Raw genomic sequence first — 23,208 nt, forward strand, 5'->3', positions numbered from 1 at the left:
AATGAAGTCATCATTTAAAAACTGCATTTTTGTATTTACCTGCGTTACTACAGTTAGCTTTGAGGATAGCTTGGTACACGCCTTCAGACTTAAATTGTGGCAAAGAAACCATGGTAGAACAAGCAGCAGAAAATAATTACTTGGGCAAAGAATCATAAGGAATTGACATTAGATCAATGGTAAACTGTCCTTTGGTCCATTTAGTGCGGGTTTGAGATTTAGCCGCCATGTCTAAAGACAAAATGGACAGGTTAGACTTTGGTCCCACATAGAAAACGGTAAATCACAAGAAAAAAACTTTTCACAGACTTGGTCACATATGTATTTATTTATTATATAAACGGAACGTCGTAAGAGGGCGACGCGGGCACTCTGACTCTTCATTGGGCCTTACAGACTTTTTGTTATTGGCCTAAAAAATGGCGAAAGACTCCCATTGGTCCCGCATTGTGGCTGCAGCGTGACTCCAGCGCCATGCCGTTCTATTTTGATCAGGAAATAAATTCTTGTATTGATGCAGTATAACACTTAGAAATTGTTTCGATAAAAAACGAATTGCCTTACAAATACACACATATAAATATATATTTGATTTATTTTAATATATAAAACTATTATTTCGATCGCCGCTTGTTGCTAGGCAGATTATGTTAATGCGCGGCCATCTTTGCAGCTACCATTCCGAGGTAAGACCAACATGAATGGTTTTGTTTAAATAATCCAACATGCTCTAAGATCAGCTCAGACCCGTATACAACGTTAATGTATCTGTTCGTATTTGAAAAAATTTACCGATCGACGTTTTTGAATTGTCCGTTACATTGCTTAAAACCCTGTTTGACGAGATTGTTTTCTAGTCCCACCCAAAATGGAGACTTTCCTTCCTTGTTCTACAGGAGAAACTGGGGTGGGCTCAACTACACGCAGGGACCGAAAGGTCTATTAGCGATATTTAAAATCGTTTAAAAATTCAATATGTTTGGTCAAAATTCTATTGCAACTATGTAGCAGAATAAACATGACCGCGTTCCTGTTCCGGTAACGTTAATGGCCGCCTCTTTGTAGTTATCCTCAATTACGCTGGTGTCACGGTGCAGCAAAAACCCGTGTTTCTGCCGTTATGATTTTTGTGGTATGGTCCGGTTGGAACGCTGAATCTGACGGGTCAAAGCGGGGAGGGGGAAGAAAAAGAAACATTAATAAGCCCAACATGTTGTAATGAGAAATTTTATGAGCGGCCACTCTTTTAGAAGTGTATCGATTTAATCAGGCTTATACACAGTTGCGCGCGTTGCCTTTCTAATTTAAGGCGCTTTCCGCTACTAAGTTACCCCCAAGAAGATAATAGGCTGACCGTTCCTTAAAACTGCAGTCTATCCCTTACGCTAGTTATGTCCAGTCTATAGCTATGTGAATCATGTCGGTTGATCAGTAAACGAACACGTAGAACGCATTACAGTTTGTTAGCGTGTGAATGTTTTAGCCAGATAGCTGAGCTTCACGTTTATATTAACCAGACGTACGACAGTCAATCCAACCCACTATAGCTCATTAGCTAGTAGTTGTGTTAAACACACAGTATACGAACAGCCTATTTGTACCAGGTCCCTTTTAATTGGTATTGATTCAGGCCAAACTTATTCCTATAGTGGTTATTTTCAGTGACTTAGGTGAGCAGGGACAAGTTCGCATCTAACCAGTTATTAATATTCCACTGCAGCAGTTACAACTGGGAAACAAGTAATGCCCGTTATTCACTCATTCCAGTTCGTTTAACCAGATAAATGAGACAAAGTGTGCCATGGGTTATACTGTGAATACATCTAGAACTAATTATGAAGAAATTAATGCTAAAATTACTATTTGTTCAGTGTATAGCAAAAACAAACCGAGTGGCCTTGGGTATGAGACACATTTTTTTTTCTCTTGATTAACATGCTGTAAAATACTGCAAAAAGAAGTATATATTTCTGAGGTGTACCATGATGTTTCAGGATTTATTTGAATTATCTGTGCGACCTCTTTTTAACCACTAGGGCGCGCTCTCTTACGATCCAGCCACAACATCCTAAGGGGGCTGCTGTCTGGATGTTGACTTGGCCATTCCAACACACTGGTTTTATTTATTGTCTGCCTTGACCTTTGAGATACCAATATGCTGTTGTGCTTGGGATTATTGTCCTGGTACAGCTCAATGTAAACAGCTGGACAGGTGGTCTTATGTTTGTCTAAACAATATTCTGGTATAAAGTGGAGGCCATTGGTGTCTTTGTGAGTGCATGTTTCCCTATTCCTGTGGCTGCTCAACAAGCCCAAATCATTACCAGTACCGTTATCGGCAATGACTTCAGCCACAGATCATTTAAGTCCTGTAAATCTTATCATGGGGCCACCATGATGATAATAAGATTAGTCTTATTTGTCCTGCATACCTCACAGATGCTACAGATTGAAGTCTAGTACATGTAATTTAAAGACCAGTTTAATAACTTGATATCTATCATGATCGCCAAATCATTCCTGAACAAGTATTCAGTGGTGTATATCAAAGTAACAACCACATGAATATCAGGACCCAAATGTTTCAAGCAGAACATTGCCTAGAGCATCATTGTCTGTGATCAGTCTGATGCTGTGATACACAGCACCTGCAATACACTGTGTGTTTTAAGAGTAATCTATCAAAGCAAGCATTAACTTTTTCAGCTAATTTGTGCTACAGTAGGGATCAGGAAAGAATTTTCTTTTGTAATTTATTACATTTATTAAAGCTTATGAAAATAAAAAAAGTGTCTCAAAATATTAGAATATTTCCAGAATCAATCAAAAAAGGATTTACAAAAATTCTGAAACTTCTGTTCATTTATGCACTAAATTCTTGGCCAGAGATCCTTTAACATGAATTACTACATTAGTGCCGCATGGCATGCAGATGATCAACCTGTGGCACTGCTGAGGTGTTATTGAAGACCAGGTTGCTTTGAAAACAGTATCCAACTTTTCTGTATTGTTGGGTGTTTCTCAACGTCTTCTTAACTATATCCCATAGATTCTCTATGGGGTTCAGGTCAGGTGAGCTGCCTGGCCAATCAAGCACAGTGATATCATGATGAGCAAACCAGTTAGTGGTAGAGAGAGAGTACTTTTTGACTTTTTGCAAGAAATTTTTGCATTGACTTTGAACCTGATAAAACACAGTGGACCAACACCAGCAGATGGCATGGCACCCAAAGTCATCATTGTGTGTGGAAATTTGAACACTGCATTTAAAGCAACTTTCTGTGCCTTCTGTTTCTGTGCCTTTCCACTCTTCCTCTAGGCTATGGGACCTACTCTTATTGAAAAGAGGACTTTGAACCCCAGTGATAGTCCAGTTTTTTTATTCTTACCCTATGTAATACACTTCTAATGGAATATTTTAATATTTTGAGATATTATATTTTGTCTCGGTTGTAAGCCGATAATCTTCCGAATAATAAAAAAGGCTTAAAATATCACTTCATATATATTGAATGAATCTAAAATATGAGTTTCACTTATTTTAATTCAATTATAAAAGAAAAAAAAATTTGTTATGAATTTGAGATGCATTGTATATATGATGTTTATTTTTTTTCTTGCAAGACTTCTAGTTCATGTAGTGGCTGCTCATTGGTGGCTGAGTGAGTGGTTGCGAGTGGCAGAATTTGAGGCTATCACAAGATGGCCATGGAGGACCAGGAATCATCCTCTGTGTGGAATCAAAACCCCAGTAATGAACCCAACAATCCAGCTCAGGTACAACAGGAGTACTTGCATCCTAGAATCCAGTTTGTAAAGGTTTAGTTACTTAATTGTTGTTAGTTTTAATGAGTAACATGACTGAAAGGTGAGAGCATTATTAGTTTTTATTTTTAACAAATAAGTCACCAGGGAGGGGGCCACTTTAAAGTGAATTTATGCATTGGAGGTGTAGTTATATTATTATTCATATCAAATGCTCAGTACTCCATCGGCCCATCCTAAATTGAATTAATACAATACAAACAAAAGTGATAGACTTGCTGAACATCTCTTGAAGCATTAGGAAATTTCAAGTACAGCAGTTCTATGGTTTTGCACAATTATTAAAATCTATAAATTACAAACCTAATACTTCTCCCTGAAAGTATACACTGGAAATACAGGAAAATAACAAGTTTCCAAACAATTATTCTCCCCTTACACTTTTGTTCGTCAGACAGCCATGAAGACTTTCTCGCGCACAACAGGTGGCCTAGAAGTATAAAACTGCCCCATCTGCTGTTGTGCAGAGAAAATGCATTTACTGAATTCAGGCTGACAAAGCAGGGGGAAAACTCCTCCATAATTTAAAGTGAATTTTCAAATAACAATGTCTATCAGGGGGAATGAAATTTGGATCCAATAACACATCAATTTAAGACTCACTTTCGTTTTTGATTACATCACGGAGATACCTTTAGTGGGGAGAATATTTTCACTAAGCGATTAATGAACAATAGGAGGGTTGCATCACGAAAGGCACCCAGCATAAAACCTGTTCCAAGTTGTGTGGGGATCAGAAGGTCCACTATGGTGACCCCTTGATGGGAGCAGCCGAAAGAATCATTTTAAATAATAAGAATAATGTTGTTTTAACATACTTCATTATATTATATATTTAAATATATATTTTATTATATGTAATTTTGATACTTTTTTAGAAAGTTTTTTCTTTGTTTCTTTTGTTTCCTGTCATTCAGTTTATGCAAAAATGTTTTTAGCCCTCTTTTACAGCATTTAACCTTGTTGGATTTAGGCACCTTAAAGTGTGTGCATGAACTGTACATTACATTTACATTTAGGCATTTGGCAAACGCTCTTATCCAGTGTTACAAAAGTGCTTTAAACTTTACATCATTGGATAGATCAATACACTGATTATTAAGTATACATGCTGTTTAGATCTTGCTGTGTTTTTAGTTTTGTAAATGTAGGCCTTAAATTCTGCAGGTGCATTTTGAGGGTGGAACCGTGGCTCAAATTGTGTACAGTGGAGAACAGCCTGACAGAGGACAACAGCAAGTTGTATATGCTGCGGATGGAAGTTCCTACACTTCAGTGGAGACTGCTGAACACACACTAGTGTACATACACCCTGCTGATGGAGCACAGGTGATATAGACTATATCTTTTAGAATTAAATTTCTCTCTTTCTCATGTAATCAGATTTCTATATGTTGGTGCATGTTTCCTAATGACATCAAACATCAAAACGTTTTTACAGGTTGCATGTAAATACACACATTTAATAAGAATGATTTTAATCCAGTAGAACACAAATTGTCCATATAATGCAGTCAATGCTGTCTTTTCTTAGCTTTTTTTCTCAGGCCGGTCTTCATGATGATCTAATGTTCCGTAGATCATTATTTTTTCTTATAGTCATCTTATTATCCGCGTTAAATGTGCCATTATCTCAAACAGCCGGGTAACTGTGCTGCAGTTATGGGAAGCCATTAGGGTTAAACTTGATCATATAATTCATTTGCATTTTCAAAAATAGTAACGTGTAATAGTAATGTCTGGATCACATGGCAGCCCTATTTTGACCCCCCTAGTGATGACCCATGGACAGGTATGCTGTTTCTTATCTGAGGATTACGCAATTGAATTGTGTGTTTTTCTTTAGGCTGTGTTTACAGACCAGCCCCAAGTGGCATACATTCAGCAGGATGGAACAACTCAACAGGTACACAAGCCAAGTTATTTTCTATCAATAAGATTCAGCATGTTTAGTGATGAAAAACACAGCTCATAATGGTGATCTTTTTTTTTTTTTTTCTACAGGTCACAGTATTATTGCCAGGTGGCCAGAACATGAATGCTGCAAATTTACATGTGCTTAGTAATGTAGCAGATGCCCCACAGGCAATACTAGAGCCTGTGTCCCAGGTAAGAGCAATTGCAAGATTGCAAGACGTATCAAGGAATATATATTATATATATATAAATTATATATATAATTATATACACTACTGCTCAAAAGTTTGGGATCACCTTCTAACTCCCTGGTCATTCCTAAATTTATATCATTTTACATTGTAAAGCAACGTAGTAGGAATCCAAAATACAGTATGCAATACTTCTCGTCAGAGGAAGGTTTTGGTCTTGCCAACTGTTGTTGGAACATAATGACCTATTTCCATATGTGTTACCTCATAGTTTTGAAATCCCGAGTATTGTTGCAGAATGTAGTAAATAAATCACTAAACAAAAAGAAATTTGCAAATGATCCCAACTTTTGAGCATTTGTGTGTGTGTGTGTGTGTGTGTTTTGTGTGATTGTTTGATGTATAGTTATAGTAAGCAGTAATTAACAAAAACATTATGACATTTGTAAACAATAGGGCTACTCATCTTTGAGGTATGGTGAACTTTTTTAGCATAAATTTTTGTTAGTTGTTATAGTTTATAATAACTGTACTAAACCAGATTGGCAACAGTAAAAGCTATATAGAGTTTGAAGCAGATATTTGTAGGAAATGTTTTGGGTCGCATTATATCCTAGGTACATCATGTTTGTTTCAGTGAAAAATAAACAAATAAACAAACATACTTAGAACCTGTGCTAACCGATCAAACAGTAGTGGGTAAATTGAGAATTTTAGAATACAGTGGAACCTCGGATTACAAGCACAATTTGTTCCGACAGCATGCTCGTATTCCAAAACACTGGTAAATCAAAGCAAAATTTTCTCATAAGAAATAATGGAAATTTTAATTATTCCTTCCACAGCCCAAAAAAATAAATACATAAAAATAATTAACACAAAATATAAAGTAAAAATAAAACAAATTGATCTGCACTTTACCTTAAAAAGAAAGTAATAATAAATCCAGACAGATAAGTGTTTTCATTTGTGCACACAGGCGCTGTGTGTGTGTTTTTCTCTCTCTTGCGCTGCGGAGTGTGTGTGTTGTGTTTGTGTGCGCGTCATTTGACACCGTGCCAGTTGTGTGTGAGTGAAGCACCCTTAGAGAGAGAAAAACCGTTGGCTCAGTTGTGATCATGTCAAGAATCAAATCAAGTAGCGCATGCGTGATACATAATGCTCGGTGCTCGTAAACCAAAACAATGCTCGTTTTTCAAGTCAAAATTCATTAAAAATCTTTGCTCGTCAAACCGCATTACTTGTAATCCGAAGTTTTTCAATTGATGTCTTTTTTCTTTCCCATTCAGAATCAGCTACCCAGCAGTACTCTGCCTACCATCACAGAGCCTTCAGTCAGTCCTCTGGCAGCAACTGACTCTACTGTTGACTCCGAGGATGAAGAAGATGAAGATGATGAGGATGAGGATGATAATAGAGATGAATCAGAAGTGGACGATTGGGAACCAAGGCCTCCTCAACCTTTCACTCCTCAAAATCTATGTGAGTGAAAAATTAGTAATGTAATCTAGATTTTGAATGTTTCAGTGTCTTTGGTACAGGTTTTTTACAGATGGCATGAAATGATGGTTTGTGAGCCCTTTTTGGTGTTTCTGCATGCATTTGACCTGTAATGTCACCAATTTGGGACTATTAACTTCCCCAATTGACCAAATGCCACAAAATGGTTAAAGAAATCTTTGGAAAACTATGAAACATTAGTTATCTTTGTTGAAAAATGTATGCCAATAATTGCTTTTAGTAACTGGTATAACCCCCTTGAACTTCAAACAAGCAATATTGGTAACTTTTAGCCAGTCTAGTTTTTATCCAATTCTTTGTACACTTACTTCTGGGTCTTGATGAGTCTTGGCCAGATTTGAGATTGAGCTTTAATTTTTTTTGTCTCTTTCTCTACTTGTTTGACCTATGTTTTCTTGGGAAAAGATTGCATGGTTTTTCAACGAGGTGTTTCCAGAACATTGTAGTAATCTATTGTTGTCCATCCTACGGATAGGTCCGAACCATCTCAACCTTCGCTGCTGGTATTTGAACTTTAACACTGGCCTGGTATTAACTTTGTGATTGTAATGTAATCTGGAATACATTGTGTAGTAAAATTCACTACATCTGCCACAGGCATTGCATCTGAAATACTTAAAATTGACTTAAATCTGACTTGAACAAGGTTCAGGTTTCTGAACAATATAGGAGGAATAGCTGGATCGGAGTCCAAAGGAGGCGCAATTTCATTTTGATGCATACTGTATGTTGGCCTTCTTTGAAAGACACCACTTGACTGAGGTGAATGCCGCAGTTGTTTGGCTGATCCTGCTGAGGATGTGTTGACACAGCTGTCTTTTCCTGGACCAAGGCCTCAAGATGAAATCTTGAACCTGCTCTACTTGACTGCCTTCAAGATGTACAATAGCCTTTGATCCATCAGTTGTTAGGACTTTATTTTTGTCCGTATTAATCTTTAACCCATATGGTGAGGCAGTGCAAGTGAGCTAATGCAAGATGTCTGTGGCCTCAGCGTCACTGTTGTGCTGCCATGTGTGCTGAAGAGCAGATTGGAGGCTCCAGCCCTTTGTGGAACTCCAGTTTGTATAGTAAACTACTCAGACGCTATGTCACGGATTCATATGCACCTGGTCGAGCCTTTATATGGTGATCGGAGGAGGAGGAGATGGTTGATGATGCTCATTTTACAATAATTTTCACAAGGCTATTAACACACAATCAAATGCAGACTTGAAATCTATGAAAATGATCACTGTTTGCAGCCCACATCAAAATTCACTCTTGTATCATTAAATGGAGGGTGAACATTTGATCACAGCAGGTGTAATGATCTCTGAATCCCGCTTGTTTTTTTCAGCGTGTCTGTTTTCAGTGTGACTATAGCCTTAACTATATTTTCATGAAGATGATTTAAAGAAAGTAATGACCCTGTAATTTTTGTGTTCCTAGTTCTCATCTTTTTTTAACAACAGTCGTTTTCCTTTATATGGATGGACGAGATTGTCAAATCTGTGTCAAATCTGTATCACAAGAATCCATACCGGATGGCTTAACATTTTTTAAGGAATTTTCATTTTTTATGGCTGTTTTAACTTCAGCAGTGCATCAATGCAACTGTCAGTGCGCAGTGGTTTTGCTGATGGGCCTTGTGGTCCGTCGTGATCGTACAGAGTTCAGAAAAGGTGCGATACTCAAATCAAACAAAAAAATTTTGCGCCATGACCTAAAGATAGAAAGATTTCGCTAAAATGAAATGAAAATATTGTACTACAGAATACAGTTGAACAAAATGTTGCAATTTTTAAGAATTTGCAATCAAATGAATTCATTAAGTTGCAAAATAAAATAAAATATAAATATATAAATTACATAAGAAAAAAAATTAACTATGAGGTCAGTCATTTTTGAGAACTGGGACAAAACATGTTTTCAATTTAGATTTATTTATTTATTTATTTTTTAAATAAAAACGTAAAAAATATTGTTGACCAGTGAGGTGTGGGTTACAAATCCCTGATTTGGCAAATTTTCAAATGACAAACCTACAAATGACAACCTTTTCAGTGCATTACATATCGCCTGTGACACACCGTCGGACATTAAAAGTGTATTTTAAATTATGTTTGTTTTCTTGAAAAACATGGTGGTATTTGTACAGATAGTCACATGCAATTATCAGCTTTTGTGTCATGCTGTGGGCGTGTCACAGGCAATTATCAGGATTATGTCATATTGTTGGCGTGTCACAGGCGTAACTCTTTCACCTTAACGGTAGGCAGCTTCGTCATCAACTTTTATGTCATGCTGTGATTGTGTCACAGGTTTCTCGTTTAATGTAACAGTAGACTTTCCAAATCCAGCTTACATGTTTTTAAAACCATTGAAGTTTCCGTGTTCGATTCCTGACTTGGGTCTGTCTGCATGGAATTTTCATGTTCTCCCTGTGCTTGTGGGTTATATGTAATATGTGCTTGTGTATGTATGTATGTATGTGTGTGTGCCCTATGATAGATTCAAATAAAAAATTGAAGTTAATAAATGTATTCTTGTCAGCCTAATATTATTGAATTAGGTTGATGATATGGATTGCAAACCATTGTCATTTATTTCGCCAAAGCCAAATCTGCCCATTGTTGTGTGTGTGTTTGTTTGTAGTATATGTTAAATATGATTGTAAAAGTCTACTTTGCAGCTTCTAAGGCAGTCTCGCTTGGTGCATAGATGGAAAGATTGTGTGTTTTAATTTTTGTGGTGAGCACTGCAAGGTTGCTTGATATTTTTTGGAAGGCAGTGACACTTCTGGCAGATTGACTGTCCACCATGAATCCAGCTCCTGCTTCTCATTTCTCACCACCTAGGGAGAACAGTGTCATTGTTTTGTTAATTGTTGGAAGGTCAGTGTTTCAGATCCAAAGTTATAACGCATCGTCTGTCCCAGATGCAGTAGCATTGGCCATGCGGTTTCTTGAATGGCTGCCCAGGTTTGGTCCTATTGTAGTACGACCACTTGCCTTCTAGTGCAGATGGGGTTGGAATTGTCCTTTGTAGAACTTTAGGCTATTATAGGCCAGAACCACAGGGTTTTTCAATAGATCAGTCAAGTATCCTTTTTAATTTAAATCATACTTGAAACAAACACAATTTACTGCATTTATGAGTATAAAAGCTAAATGATTTTGTAATCTTTTACATTAAAGTGTCATTAATATTATTAATAATAATAATAGTCTGAATTAGCCTGAAGTCATGAAAAAATCATGGAAATGTGTTGCTCACAAAGTGTATGAACCCTGACAAGTGATTGACATATATTATAAAAGGAACAGTTATTCAGAGATTTTGAGTAAGAATTATGGTAATTTTGTACAAAATGTCACAATGCATATGGATTTTAAGTTTGCTTTTCATTCTAACATCTTATGTATTGTTTTCAACTTTCTTTTTTTATTACAGGGTGTGAGGAATGTAATAATTCCAATCCGGGTGTGTGCTTGAAGCATGGTCCTCTCTACCCCATTGTTAATCGACCTGTGATGTCCAAAGCCCGTGCTAGCCTTCCTCTTATCCTCTACATTGACCAATTCCAGGGAGGTGTCTTCTCCAAGAGGCGTATTCCCAAACGTACACAGTTTGGACCTGTAGAGGGACCACTGGTGCCACAGAGCGAACTAACAGACACCCACTTCCAGCTTAAGGTATATTATGTCGAAGTGTTTCAATAGCAATGCCACAATTGTTAGTTCAAACACTTGTACATTATACATTTTATCTGCTGTGAATAAGTACATACTATAGTAAACAGTGTTTATTAGGGTGTTGGTCTCCAACAAATCTATTTTTTTTTTTTTTACTGTGTAGTTGTGCATGTTGGACCCTCAAAAAGATAGCGAAAGATCAGAGGACGTGTGGATAAACCTGTCAGATGAAGATCGGTGTAACTGGATGATGTTCGTCCGTCCTGCTGAAAATCATCTGGAGCAGAACCTTGTGGCCTATCAGTATGGCTCAGACATTTTCTATACCACCATCAGAAACATTCCTCCAAAACAGGAGCTTAAGGTGGGAGTCAGCAGTCAATATTTTGTGCAAGAGCACTTAAATATGATTATAATTAATATGTGCCATATCTGAAGTTGACATTTATGTCTTTTCCTGCAGGTCTGGTATGCTGCGTCATATGCAGAGTTTGTGAATAAAAAGATTCATGAAATTACAGAAGAAGAACGAAAAGGTAATTTATTTATTCATTATACAGTTCAGTCATGGACATCCTATGCTGTATCAAAGAATACTCATAGAAAGTTGGCTGGCCTGCAACTGTAACCATGGGCTAAATAGAAAAATTAAAGTAAATCGATGCTTATTAAATGAAATTACATTTAGCATTTTAAAGGAAGAGCGGACGGGCACAGAAACCAAGTTGATCTAGTTTAAAGTTTTTTACAGTCAGTGATGATTTGGGGTGCCACGTCATCTGCTGGTGTTGGTCCACAGTTTCTCAAATGCAAAGTCAATGGCAGTAATCTCCCAGAAGATTTTAGAGCGCATCATGGTCCCATCTGCTGAAAAGCTTTATGCTGATACTGATTTCCTTTTCCGGCATCACTCAGTACATGTGCACAGTACCAAAACTACACTAACTGGTTTGCTGACCATGATATTACTGTACGTAAACCTGCCTAACCTGAACACCTTGGAAAATCTATCAGGTATACTTAAGTGGAAGATGAGACCCTTACCTGGCCGAAGACTGCTATTAAAGCAACCTGGCTTCCATAAATGCCTCAGCAGAGGCTAGAGGCTCATTACTTCCATGCCATACCTTATTGATGCAGTAATGTATGTTAGAGAAATCACAAACAAGTGTTGAGTTCATAAATGAACATAATCTGTATTTTAAATCTTTTTTGATTGATGTTTAGAATATGCTAATATTTTGAGATACTGGATTTATGATGGGTTTTAAGCCATAATCATGCAAAAAATGCATACTTTACTTTAAATGTAGAATCTAGAATAAGTGTTACTTTTTAAAATTTCACTACAAAAGAAAACTACCGTTTCAATTTTTCGAGATGCACTGTATATACAGTACTGTTTTTACAGTACAGTGCAAAAGTCTTTGACTGATGTAGAGCAAGGATGTCTTCGAAAACGTTTTACTAAATTGAGAAAAGTACTATAAAAAGTCAATAAATATATACTGTATCATTTTATAATAACATTCGCTGCTTGGGTATACTGAACATCCTACAAAACTAGCCACAGTCCCGCTAAGGTCTTTGTCATACTTACTTATCATTATGCATGCAGCAACCAGAAGCTTTCTTTTGTTTTCTTTTTTTGGTCTGAAAACAGTTTTTTACAAAACTGCTTTCTTTTCTGGCCTACACATATTTTCCTGCATGATTGTAGTTTTTAATCCTTTAGGTAGAGCGAAATCAAAAGCTAACTTAAAACAGGTGCACTCAGTAGGAAAATGTTAACCAAAGTGAAGCTGTTGATGCCGCTGAAGGTCATGTGAGTTATAGAGATTAGCATTAAAATAAAAAGGCTCGGTCATTAGACTGAAATTCTCAACTCATAAAAATGTGAAACTGCTTTATTTGTGTTTAAAATGTCCCAATAACCTTATCTTGTGTTTTTTTGTTTGTTTGTTTTTTTAGTACTGCGAGAGCAAGAAAAGAACTGGCCCTGTTATGAGTGTAATCGGCGTTTCATGAGCTCAGAACAGCTCCAACAGCATCTTAACATGCATGATGACAAACTGGACCTCATGCAAAGGTTTGAACCTTTTTGTTTTACATTCCCCAGGCTAGCGTTAGGACAGATTCAATTGATTTTCATTTTGTAGGCCAAAAGCGCGTCGGCGAGGACGGGGCAGGAAACGATTCAGTGCTGGAAGGAGACCCGGGAGACGACCTAAATTTATTCGTCTGGAAACTCCAGCAGAGGGTGGAGATAAAAGTCAGGTATGATCGGATGGTGCCACCTTAAGATGGTTTTACGAATTTTTTTTTTCTTTCTTACTTAGCCTGTACTTTCTGTTTTTTTTTTTTTTTAATAGGATTTCCTGGCGTTCTCAAAACTCCCATATGAGGAACAGACAGGAAGGGTTATGAATGGGTTAAAGGTGGACGAGCTGGGAGAAGATTCTGTGGAGACAGCTACAGGTGGCACATTAGAGACCCAAGAAGGACAGACTGACCCTTCAAATGATACAAATACTGCTGAATCGCAAATATCAGCTTCTAATGATTCACAGGCTGATAAGGAGGACCAAAATACAACAGTTTCTATTGACCCCCATCTCACTCCCCAGGACATGAGGCGTGCTCGGAGGATTCGGGTAAATGTAGGCCCTTATAGTAACTAAGCTGCTCTATTTTGTAAGACATAATGCTTTTAGAGGAATGGTAGCATGTCTATGTCTCTCTCTTTTCCACTAAATGCTGCACGTTAAGGTGGACTTACAGGTAGGTCTAACAGACTAGAGACAAGTACTAACCTCATAGTGTTCGAATTAGCTTACAAATTGTATAGCTCCTGTATCTTCATGATTTCTCATTTCAGTGGTTTTGTATTCCATTTGTTCATAGAATTCTAATCACTAAGTATCACAATGTGTGATTAAGATTTTGTGCCAATGTCTTTGTGCCATTGTCTCATCTCTAGGGCTGCATGATTCTTGCGAAAATGCAAATTACGATTCTTTTTTTTTTTTTTTTGGGAAGTTGAAATCATGGTTTTCTTACATTCTCTCATTTTTTGACAAAAAACATTTATTGCGCTCAAGTAATAAAAAGTAGACTGAATAACTTAAAAGCTGTTGAACATAAGTAGAATGTTAGCAATAATAAATAAAGTAACAAATTGAACCTATTCTTTTTGGACACTCAGTCAACTACAGTACTTTGCATGCTGTAGTTTATCTCGTTATTATTTTAATAATCATAGAGTACATATCAGAGTTTGCTGGGTAGATTGAAATTATATATAGTTTACAGGATAGAATTTATTGTTAACAAGTTTTATTGCTCAATCTCAACATTTTTTTAGTATTATCAACACCTCAGGTGTAATTAACTAATACAGAAAGTTGATTTCCATATTACACCTGTACATGCCTGGCTCTGTTCAGATAGTAGTATGTATTTTGGTTTTTGTGTCTGCTGTGAAACATGTTATTATTCTGATAAAAAAACATACAACAACAGTTGGAAAAAATGTGGTCGGGTGGCATCACGTGGGTCAGAGGAAACACGTGATAGTCTTCGGCCCTCCCGACTGAGTGGTAGTAGTAGCCTTAATGTGGGAGCCTCCAAATCAATCACAATTACACAGTGTGACAAAAAACTATTAATTTACAGGGTGACAATTAACCATTAACTATGCAACCTCTCTCTAGACCTCCGGCTGCGAGAGGTTACAGCATCACCCGGGAATCGAACTGATACAGGGCGAGTGCTTTACCACTGTGCCACTCAGAGGCCCGAATTAATAGTTTTTTGTCACTCTGTGTAAGTGTGACCGATTCTTGTCAAGTAAATAAGTGACACATTCATTCAGCGCGATCTGAATGCAGAGAAATACATCCAAATGAATCACTGTTATTCAGAAATGAAATCAGGTGCATGTATGAATTGAGATTGTGATTTTTATTTATTTAAATGTTTTCATATTTCAATTCATTATACAGCTCTACTCATCTTCCAATATTTCTTTCTGTTTCAGAATGCTGCTCTGCAGCACCTCTTCATTAGGAAGTCCTTCCGCCCCTTCAAGTGCACACTTTGTGGAAAAGCCTTTCGGGAGAAGGATAAATTAGACCAGCACATGAGATATCACAGTCGGGAAGGTTGTCGATACACTTGCCACCAATGTAGCAAAGGCTTTTTGAGCAGTACGGTACTAGAGGAACACCGTCAAATGCATTTGGAGCAGCGCAACTACTCCTGCCTGTTTTGTGCTGAGTCCTATGATAGGCTGGAGCTGCTCAAAGAGCATGTCACTGTTCATTTGGTCAATGGCTGCTTCTCTTGTCCGTCCTGCAAAAAGACGTTTACAGATTTCATACAGGTCTCAAACATCACACTTGGACTTCATGTCCTATACAATCTAGACATGGAGTGAATTTGTATAACTTGTTTCTCTGCTTGTCTCATGTCATCATTGTTGTCCATATGAGCAGGTAAAGAAGCATGTGCGGAGCTTCCACTCAGAAAAGATTTTTCAGTGTATGGAATGTGATAAAGCCTTCTGTCGTCCTGACAAGCTCCGGCTACACATGCTGCGTCACTCTGATCGCAAAGACTTCCTGTGTTCAACATGTGGCAAGCAGTTTAAGGTCAGAGTTTTTAAACATGCCTCTATGGTTATTGGGTGGTGGTGGTTGTTGTTTTTTTTTCAATTAAATTAGTAGCCTTTGGTTAGAGTTTGAAACTAAGTTAAAAAGATTTGAGTCTGGTTCCAGTCAACGTTTTTTCCTTGTGACTTCTGAGGGACGCCACTGTTGCTACAGACTTGCACTGATTCCTATCTGGATTTCTTTAATGTTGCTTTGTATATTAATTGAATAAAGAAATAAATTTCTTGGTGTACATACAGTGTACACTGCATGGCCAGATATAGTTTGGCAAGTTTAAAAGCACAAATGCAGTTTGTGATAAACTGTAGCACAGACTGCACACCAGGTCTTCTCACATGACATCACTGCCCCCACATTCATTAGTGGCCACTGGTACAGAGGACTAGGTTTAGAATTGGACATTCAGATAGCACATATGGGTATGATGATCCTGTTGAGCTGTCCACATACTTTTGGTCATGTAGTTTACGTTAGACCCAGTGTCTGTGAAAGTGACTCTCGTGGTCCATGTTTGTTACAGTGGTGATGATCAAAGCTTTATTAGGTTTTTATGGTCATAAAAAGTGTGAATAGGACTATGCTCTGTCAGTAAAAAGTTCCAAAAAATAATTTTGCCATATATTATTGCACAATTTATATAATTCAAAGATCTGAATACTTGGGAAATTTCGAATCTATTTTTAAATTATTCTTAGATTTTTATTGAAGGGTAATCTTCAGCCCAGTCATGCAGTAGATTTGATATACTTTGTGTATAAATATATATAAAAACTATTTAGGAACATTGTATTAAAAATGTCTAATGTTTATTATGCAGAGGAAGGATAAATTGCGGGAGCACATGCAGCGCATGCACAACCCAGAGCGTGAGGCCAAGAAAGCTGATCGCATCCATCGCACAAAGTCTCTGAAGCAAAAGGAGCCCACCACTGACTTTGAGAGCTTTATGTATAAATGCCGGCTCTGCATGATGGGCTTTAGACGGAGGGGAATGCTGGTGATAACCTTTTCTCTCCTAAACAAATATCATGTGGTTCTTAAATATCTTTCCTTTTTTTTTTTTTTTGGAACCTGTATTTAAATGAATGTATTTAATTTATTACAGGTGAATCACCTATCAAAGCGCCACCCTGAGATGAGAATAGAAGAGGTCCCTGAGCTGACACTCCCTATTATTAAGCCCAACAGAGATTACTTTTGTCAGTATTGTGACAAGGTATGCACTGGATCAGATATGTACATTTTCAGTTATTGCTTAGTTTCCTGTGACCATTATCTACGTTAAATACAACAAATCATGAGCCAGGTAGCAAAATGTTAGTATTTTAAAATGGCTATATCATAAAATGAGCTTGACATTTGGCAGGAAGTGGAATCTGTTCTTATTTCCTTTATATGTTATTGTAACAACTATGTCCTGACTCTTATTTAATTTTTTTTTTTCTTTCTTTTTCTCCCCCCAGGTTTATAAGAGTGCAAGTAAACGCAAAGCTCACATCCTGAAGAACCACCCAGGTGCAGAATTACCACCCAGCATTCGAAAGCTGCGCCCTGCCAGGCCGGGTGAGCCTGACCCCATGCTGAGCACCCACACTCAGCTGACGGGCACCATTGCCACAGCCCCTGTCTGTTGTCCACACTGTGCAAAGCAGTATAGTAGTAAGGTATGTGTGTTGGTTTTAGCAGGTCTTACCTTGTATTCCTTTCTCCTAGTCCTAGAAAGCTTAATGATTTGTTGAGCTGCATCTTAAATAGTAAAAACACTTCACTTGATGGAAAAAAGAATTGCAAGCTTAAAACCCTGGGTTTTGGCTCTACAATAATAAAATACATTTTTGTCTAAATACAGTATATAATCTAGTGGAATGTGATTTCTTTTGTTTTATGTTTAGACAAAAATGGTGCAGCACATACGCAAAAAACATCCAGAATTTGCACAGCTAGCCAACAGCATTCAAGCTCCTTTACCTACAACCGTCATTAACAGCACTCCAGCAGTCATCGCAACTGATGGTACTACGGCTGAAGCTGTGGTGGTAAGAACCTTACAATCCTGTATATAATTATAAAATCCCATGCAGGCTCATCTGTACAGTACATTCACGCACGCAAAGGCATCAATGACTATGCATAGGTCCGGCATGATGGTTCTCTTTGCAGTATGGCATTTTGTGTAACCATATATGTGTGTCCTCAATGCTTCCTCTTTCGTTCCCTAGACAACAGACCTTTTGACACAGGCAATGACTGAGCTGTCTCAGACTCTGACCACAGACTACCGCACAGTGCAGGGAGACTTTCAGAGGATACAGTATATACCTGTGACGCAGGCTGGAGGGGGTTTGGCCCAGCCACAGCACATCCAGTTGCAGGTGGTGCAGGTTGCTCCGGTAAGAGCACAGTCCCTTACATTTTTTCTCCTTATGTTATAATTTATCAGGGACAAAAGATCAGTTGAGTGGTTTTTTAAGAACTTTTACAAAAATAATAATAATAATAATTTTTCCCACGTGTTTTAAGTGTTGGTTTACTTTTTGAACATGACCATGTGTTTGTAAAATCTTTAAAATTAGGGCTGCAGTATATATATAGAAAAATTAGCGTTATCACGATAATGGTATACGCAATATCTGTAAAGAGCTGCAAAGAGTTGCGATAAATGAAATTCAATTTATGTGCCAAGCATTTGTGTGTACAAATTTGACCAATCAGATGGGCCCTTTCTATTTTTCTACCCGCCTCCTAAGTAGGTGATATAATGCTATTGGCTAGACCGGGCCAAAAGGTGAACCTAGCGTCTCAGAGCAGAGAATGAAATATAAAAATGGCAGGAGTAGAGACAAGCGAGGAAAATGACAGCAGCGAAAAACTTGTCCCTAAAAAAAAACGGTACGTTAGAAATATGGCAACATTTTGGCTTCAAGAGAGAAGACATCTCACAAATGCAGGTACTGTGCAAGTCGTGCCGAAAAACTGTGGTCACATCGAGAGGAAAGTCACCTGGAACACAACCACAGGAGAACCATATGAAGAACTCTGAATTAATAATATTTATTTTTATTTAAAAAAAAAATAAAAAAACAGGCAAGCCAAAGGAAATATTTTGTTTAAAAGATGATCTTGTTTTAAGATTTGTTTTTGAGTGTATGGTTACACGTAAATGAAAAGTAATGTTTGAAAGTAATTCATATTGTGTTGGCAGGTCTAATGTAACAGCACACCAGAAATCAGATTATCAGAGGGTTTTAAGTCTTTTTATATTGTTTTGAAGTCTAAATATTCACAACTTCCTTGACATATAGTTTCTTTTTAGCCTGAATTAGATTTAATTACATCAGACGAATATCTATTACCTGTTTATTTTAGTATGATCATTACATATATAAATGATTTAAAAAAATAGTCAATAATAATAATAAAAAATGCATTTCTCTAGGGAAATGTTATATCGCAAGAAATATCGTTATCACAATATTTAACAACAATATTGCATATCGCATATTTTCCAAATATCGTGCAGCCCTATTTAAAATGTACTTCTCTCTCTCTAGCCATCAACTTCCCAGTCCCAACACTCAACAGTGGACATGACCCAGCTGCAGGATCCTCATAGCTTTACTCAGCACTCTATTCAGGTGCAACATATCCAGGTTTCTGAAGCCGTGGGGACCGTACAGGCCAGTGCACAGGTTCTTTGCTTTTTTAGTTAAATACTTTTCATTTCCACACATGGATTGCCACTGATTTATGTATTGATTTGTCTGACTAAACCTATATGACACGATTCATGTATGCCCTGATATCCAGAATACACATTTCAGTGTTGAATGATGAGTTGGATTTGATATTTCTACACCTCATCATATGTTCCTTTAGCATGTTAAGGATGTCTGTATTTATTCCTTTCAAAACATCATTGAAGCTGAATTGTTTATCTTTCCCAATTAGGTGACCGACCAGCCTTTGAGCCCTTCCTCTCAACAAGCAGCCCAGGAGTTAAATTCAGGTCGCTTACAAACACCACCTGGTCAAAGTCAAGGCCCAGTGCAGCAAGCTTACTTGCCTAGCAATTGGAACTATCGCAGTTACCGTGAGTTTTTATTTTCTCTTTCCATTTGTTCCTCACAGATTTCAGTTACCGTGAATTTTCTTTCTTATTAGATGTTTCATGCTTCCCATGTTCAGATTTCCTAAGTGTATTCTCTGGTTTCTTTTTTAGCCTCTGAAATACAGATGATGGCTTTGCCTCATGGTCAATATGTGCTTGCAGATGCTAGCACACCTGTCTCGGCCACTGCAAACAACAGTCAAGTAAAAACGGTGAGACACTGACACGAGCAAGACCTCATCCTTCTGTCAGAATGTTGCACAAGCATTTATTTCTATTTAAAAACGTAAAAACTTTTACTTTTACTGAAAAACTTTGGACTTAGGCAAAAAGTTCCTGATGGATTCTGCAGACTACACTGCAAACTCAATGGTTTTGTTAATTTAGTGAGCAGCCTGGTTATGTATTTTATAAAAATGCAGGTCTCAAATAGAAATCAGTTCAAGTATATTAAGCAGCAATTTAGGAGTTTATGCAAGGTTATTCTTTTATATTGTTAGTTTAAATTGTATGGAGTTTTATCAACTAAGTACACTTTAACACAAGTTTTTTCTTTAGTTAATATGACTCAACTCATTTGGGAAAGGAAAATATCGAGGCAGCTAACAAGTTCAGGTAAAACTCAATATTGATGTATTAATAGTTAAGTCAAAGCTTTAATTTATGTGTAAAATGTCATTCAGGTTACCAACAGAATGTAAGTCAAAGAATTGGGCTTGCCTGCCTTAGTGATAAGATATATGACTACAGTTACTCTTCCGAAAAGACATACTGTAAGCATTGGAAAAAGTTTTATAAAACTGACCATAACATTTATTTAAATGTGACTGAACATCAATTATTTAAAAAAAAAATTTTTTGTGTCCAAACAAAAAAAACAAACAAACTAAAACCAGAAGTGTGAACTTTAGTCACATGACTTGGACCAGTCTGCTGACTTTAGACCAACTCATAAAATAATTGTACCCCGTCTTTGACTTTAGGGTCTGATTTGCAATGACTTGATATTATTCCCAAGCTCAAAGGTTCATGCTACTGTATGTAACAACATGTACAGCAGTTTTTCCTTATCAGTTTTATAGTGGCCAATTTAGTTTTATAGACTAAAAAACTATTTTATTCAAAAATGCAAAATATGCAAAATGTAGCCTAACACTGATGTTAACTGATGAGGCTGATTAAAGGAAGATTCATTGAAATCATTCACTTGCTAGCTATGACTAATTAGTCAGGTTCTGATGCTAGCTAAATTTATTAGGTCAGAGTTTAGGACTTGAAACACAAAGGTTATGGTCTTGGACTTGTTGGTCTTGACTTGGGACTTGCTGCACTTAATCTACAACTTTACTCAGAACTTGACAGTTTTAGGCCTGGGGCCTTAGTGAGACTTGATAATGATATTATCCTATCTCTTCCTGAAACACAAGTAATATGAAAATATAAATCCAAATCTTACAGTATATAACAATATTTTAAGAATAAAAGATACAATCTTAATTGGGGAAAAAAGGTGGAACAGTATGAAAATTGGCAATAAAACCAAAAAGGAGTCATCTGTAAAGACTCTTTTTGAAAACTCTACAAAACTAATTATTTGCTGATTATATGATGTGAATATAATGGCGTTGAAATCCTCCAACAAATTTGGCACTGGGTCAATTTATAGTTGTGACAAGTAGAAATTCAGCCCCCTGTGCTTATGTAATGGATATCATGACCTATTGTTTAGAGAAGTGTCAGGAATATAGTTAGGTCTTAGTATTGTATGTATATTTGCAATTTTACCTACTATCTCTTGCTAAATAACTCATTTGTCTGTAACACGAAAACGATTTGGAAATTTACAAACTTGATTTTTTAATTTGAACCGCTATCTGGTTCCTTTAGTATGTCAGAAAGGCACTTTAAATGAGGCAGAACAGGGAAGATGTCCGATTTGCCCAGGCACATATCAATATGTGGATATGGAAGGTATTTTATATTTAAATCTACTGTTTTATAAAGCTTTGAACACTCAAGGCGTTCCTTAGCGGATAAATCAGAAAAGGAGTTTTCGTAAATAATAAGTTCTTTTTTTTTTTTTTTTTTTTTTTTTACAAAAACTCTGATGTAAATTTACAGACTTTTCAAGTTTGACGTTTGTAATGTTTGCAAGCGATATTTAAATAATTTTGCTTGTGTTGTAGACTCATTATGTAATCTCTGAGGGACAGACTGAGCTGGATAATAAACAAGATAATGCCCCATCCATTACTAATGATGTGAACACTGACCCATTGGAGCAACCATCTGCCAGTCAACAGGCTACCACCCAATATATCATCAAAACCACAACTAATGGATCTGGTGCTAGTGAGGTGCAAATTACAAAACCTTAAGCTAGGATGTGTCCTTGAATGGTCTGTTATGATTTTAACTCAATGTTAATTCTTAACTTTTTTATGTTAAGATCGTACTATTTTCATGTGAAATTTCTTTGAGGTATTGGGCAGGTTTTATTTTTTGTTGAGTACAAAATGTGTAAATCCGTAAAAAAAAAAAGAAAAAAAAAGTCTTGTTGTGTATCTAGATTAGCAGTCACAGATTAAATCAAGTTTGACACTGAATGTATAAAATGTATAGAACAATGAAATCTCTTCAATTAATTTCTGCATTCCCAATTGCAGCTTCCAATTTTTGTTTCCTGAAATTCATGTATGTTTTAAATTGTTGTCCTGTGTTTTGTGTAACATACCATGTATCATGCATATATACTAAAGCTGCTCACACTGTATAACTAAAAGATTTTTACATTTCTTGGTTCATGGATGTTTAGTATTTATTTGGCATATGCATTTCTGCTTACAGTGAGATGAATATGTATAAACTAAAAAAAGGAAATAAAAGCAAACACAAAGAATAACACAAAGCCACGATTTATAGTGGGAAACCTGTGCAATGTAAATGGATATACTTTATATGTGTAAGCACCTTGCCTTAAAAATGTTTTGTTATCCCTGTTGCTGAGAAAACCTATTTTTAACACCTGCATTTCTCTTGTAAGCAGTGGAAATAAGCATTAGTCAACTTTTTTTTGATGGGTGTGGTAATTCTATGTAGTAGTATTAGTTGAAGTGGAAAAAGGTGTTGTTCAGTAAAACTCATGTGTCTTTGTTGTGGAAAATTTGAGGAGGATTTAAATGATGGTATTTATAGTATATAGAACTATTATTATTTAAAAAAAATAGCAACTGGAGAGTTTGTGTGGGATACAACCTTCCAGCCAAGTTTTACATTTGCAGAATTAAACCATTTAA

The 23,208-nt window shown here is 36.7% G+C and overlaps 1 protein-coding gene across 4 annotated transcripts; it reads left to right on the forward strand.

The window, feature by feature from the left end:
• Window positions 1-410: 410 nt before the first annotated feature.
• On the forward strand, window positions 411-22,716 carry prdm10 (PR domain containing 10). 4 transcript variants are annotated; one of them, XM_053500604.1, is made up of 24 exons: window positions 411-686; window positions 3,625-3,777; window positions 4,993-5,154; window positions 5,672-5,731; window positions 5,830-5,934; window positions 7,223-7,415; window positions 10,890-11,131; window positions 11,295-11,495; window positions 11,595-11,667; window positions 13,103-13,220; window positions 13,291-13,408; window positions 13,504-13,791; window positions 15,171-15,515; window positions 15,628-15,783; window positions 16,622-16,801; window positions 16,910-17,020; window positions 17,268-17,468; window positions 17,697-17,840; window positions 18,024-18,194; window positions 19,356-19,493; window positions 19,753-19,894; window positions 20,024-20,124; window positions 20,471-20,527; window positions 22,099-22,260. In XM_053500604.1, exons 2-23 carry the CDS (start codon window positions 3,703-3,705, stop codon window positions 20,477-20,479), a joined length of 3,333 nt encoding a protein of 1,110 aa, XP_053356579.1. In that variant the 5' UTR covers window positions 411-686; window positions 3,625-3,702; the 3' UTR covers window positions 20,480-20,527; window positions 22,099-22,260. The 4 variants fall into 4 exon arrangements, with proteins under 4 accessions (XP_053356579.1, XP_053356577.1, XP_053356575.1 ...); XM_053500602.1 differs by lacking the exon at window positions 20,471-20,527 and having other exon boundaries at window positions 19,356-19,481; window positions 22,099-22,716; XM_053500600.1 differs by lacking the exon at window positions 20,471-20,527 and having other exon boundaries at window positions 412-686; window positions 22,099-22,716.
• Window positions 22,717-23,208: the final 492 nt, after the last annotated feature.

This window comes from Clarias gariepinus, chromosome 7 (genome assembly GCF_024256425.1).
Source record: "Clarias gariepinus isolate MV-2021 ecotype Netherlands chromosome 7, CGAR_prim_01v2, whole genome shotgun sequence".
Classification (NCBI taxonomy): Eukaryota; Metazoa; Chordata; class Actinopteri; order Siluriformes; family Clariidae; genus Clarias; species Clarias gariepinus.

What these genes read in the sequence shown, in the direction of transcription:
- prdm10 (XM_053500600.1), top strand. Translation starts at nt 3,703, where the DNA reads ATGGCCATGGAGGACCAGGAATCATCCTCTGTGTGGAATCAAAACCCC. An exon ending in CTCCAAAACAGGAGCTTAAG is followed by an intron (nt 11,496 to 11,594) that starts GTGGGAGTCAGC and finishes CTTTTCCTGCAG; the next exon opens with GTCTGGTATGCTGCGTCATA. An exon ending in ACAACAGTCAAGTAAAAACG is followed by an intron (nt 20,125 to 22,098) that starts GTGAGACACTGA and finishes CTTGTGTTGTAG; the next exon opens with ACTCATTATGTAATCTCTGA.